This window comes from Plectropomus leopardus, unplaced genomic scaffold (genome assembly GCF_008729295.1).
Source record: "Plectropomus leopardus isolate mb unplaced genomic scaffold, YSFRI_Pleo_2.0 unplaced_scaffold17611, whole genome shotgun sequence".
Lineage (NCBI taxonomy): Eukaryota > Metazoa > Chordata > Actinopteri > Perciformes > Serranidae > Plectropomus > Plectropomus leopardus.
In genome coordinates this window covers 1-1,472 of record NW_024618956.1, presented here as the reverse complement: position 1 = coordinate 1,472, position 1,472 = coordinate 1, and the positions used below count along the sequence as shown (strand labels likewise).

The 1,472-nt window shown below is 42.2% G+C and overlaps 1 protein-coding gene across 1 annotated transcript; it reads left to right on the top strand.

Annotated features, from left to right (window-relative positions):
- Nucleotides 1-439: 439 nt before the first annotated feature.
- On the top strand, nt 440-1,467 carry LOC121964883 (gastrula zinc finger protein XlCGF8.2DB-like; the record flags this gene model as incomplete). The annotated part of the gene is made up of 1 exon (XM_042515063.1): nt 440-1,467. A coding segment is annotated over one exon (1,028 nt), but the record flags the coding sequence as incomplete, so codon positions are not given.
- Nucleotides 1,468-1,472: the final 5 nt, after the last annotated feature.

Sequence of the window (1,472 nt, the reverse complement as noted above, 5' to 3'; positions counted from 1 at the left end):
GGCTGCTCACTGTGTGATAAAAGATTTGTGTGTAAGGCATATCTGATAAGGCACATGACAACTCATACAGGAGAGAAGCCATTCAACTGCTCAGTATGTGATAAAGCTTTTAGTGAAAGGGGAAATCTGAGGAGTCACATGAGAACTCATACAGGAGAGAAACCTTTCACCTGCTCCATTTGTAGGAAATGTTTTACACAGAGTGGAAGTTTATATAAACACATGAAAAACCACAAAGGAGATAAGAGCTTCAGCTGCAGTATTTGTAACCAAGTATTCACTTCATTCAAACTGCTTGTAATCCATCAGTGTGTCGGTGGTCACTCCTCACAGCTTCATCAGACTCAAACTGAGGAGAACAGAGAGGCAGAGCCTCCAGCCAGCAGCTCAACCCAACACATGGAAACAGAAGCTGATGGAGAGGACTGTGGAGGACCAGAACCAGCCAGGAACTCACAGACAGATACACATTTACAACCTGTTAGTGAAGACGATACTGGAGACTCTTCTGAACCTGAGACTGATGACAGTGATGATTGGAAGGAGACCAGAGAACCTCAGTCAGGTTTAAAAAATGATCAAGTTCCTGTCAGGGAGAAACCCTTCAGCTGCCCGGAGTGTGGGAAAAGATTTGTCAGCAAGATGATCCTAAAAAGACACGAGAGAAGTCACACTGGAGACAAACCTTTCAGCTGCTTAGTTTGTAAGAAGTCATTTAGAAATAGTGAAGGTTTACAGGTACACATGACAATCCACACAGGAGAGAAACCATTCAGCTGCTCAGAGTGTGGGAAAAAATTTGTTAGCAAGATATGTCTGAAGATGCACACAAGATCTCATACTGGAGAGAAACAGTTTTGCTGCTCTGAGTGTGGGAAACAATTTAGCACCAAGGGAGCTCTGATGGGACACATGAGAACTCATACAGGAGAAAAACCATTTAGCTGCTCTGGGTGTGGGAAAAGATTTAACTCCAAAGGAAATCTGAAGGAACACATGAGCTCTCATACAAAAGAAAAATCTTTCAGCTGTTTAGTCTGTTACAAGTCTTTTACCAGGAATGGATATTTAAAAGAACACATGAGAATCCACACAGGAGAAAAACCATTCAGCTGCTCAGTGTGTAGTAAAGAATTTATTGGAAGAGGACGTCTAAGTATACACATGAAAGTCCACACAGGAGAGAAACCTTTCAGCTGCTCTGAGTGTGACAAAAGATTTTGTTACAAGGCAGATCTGAAGATGCATATGTTGACTCATACAGGGGAGAAACCCTTCAGCTGTAGTGTGTGCAACAAAAAATTTGGCTACAAAGCAGATTTGAAGACGCACATGAGAACTCATACAGGAGAGAGACCCTTCAGCTGCTCAGTCTGTGCGAAATCATTTACATATAGAGGAAGTTTAAAGTTACACATGAGAACTCACACAGGAGAGAAACCTTTCAGCTGCTCTGAGTGTGACAAAAGATT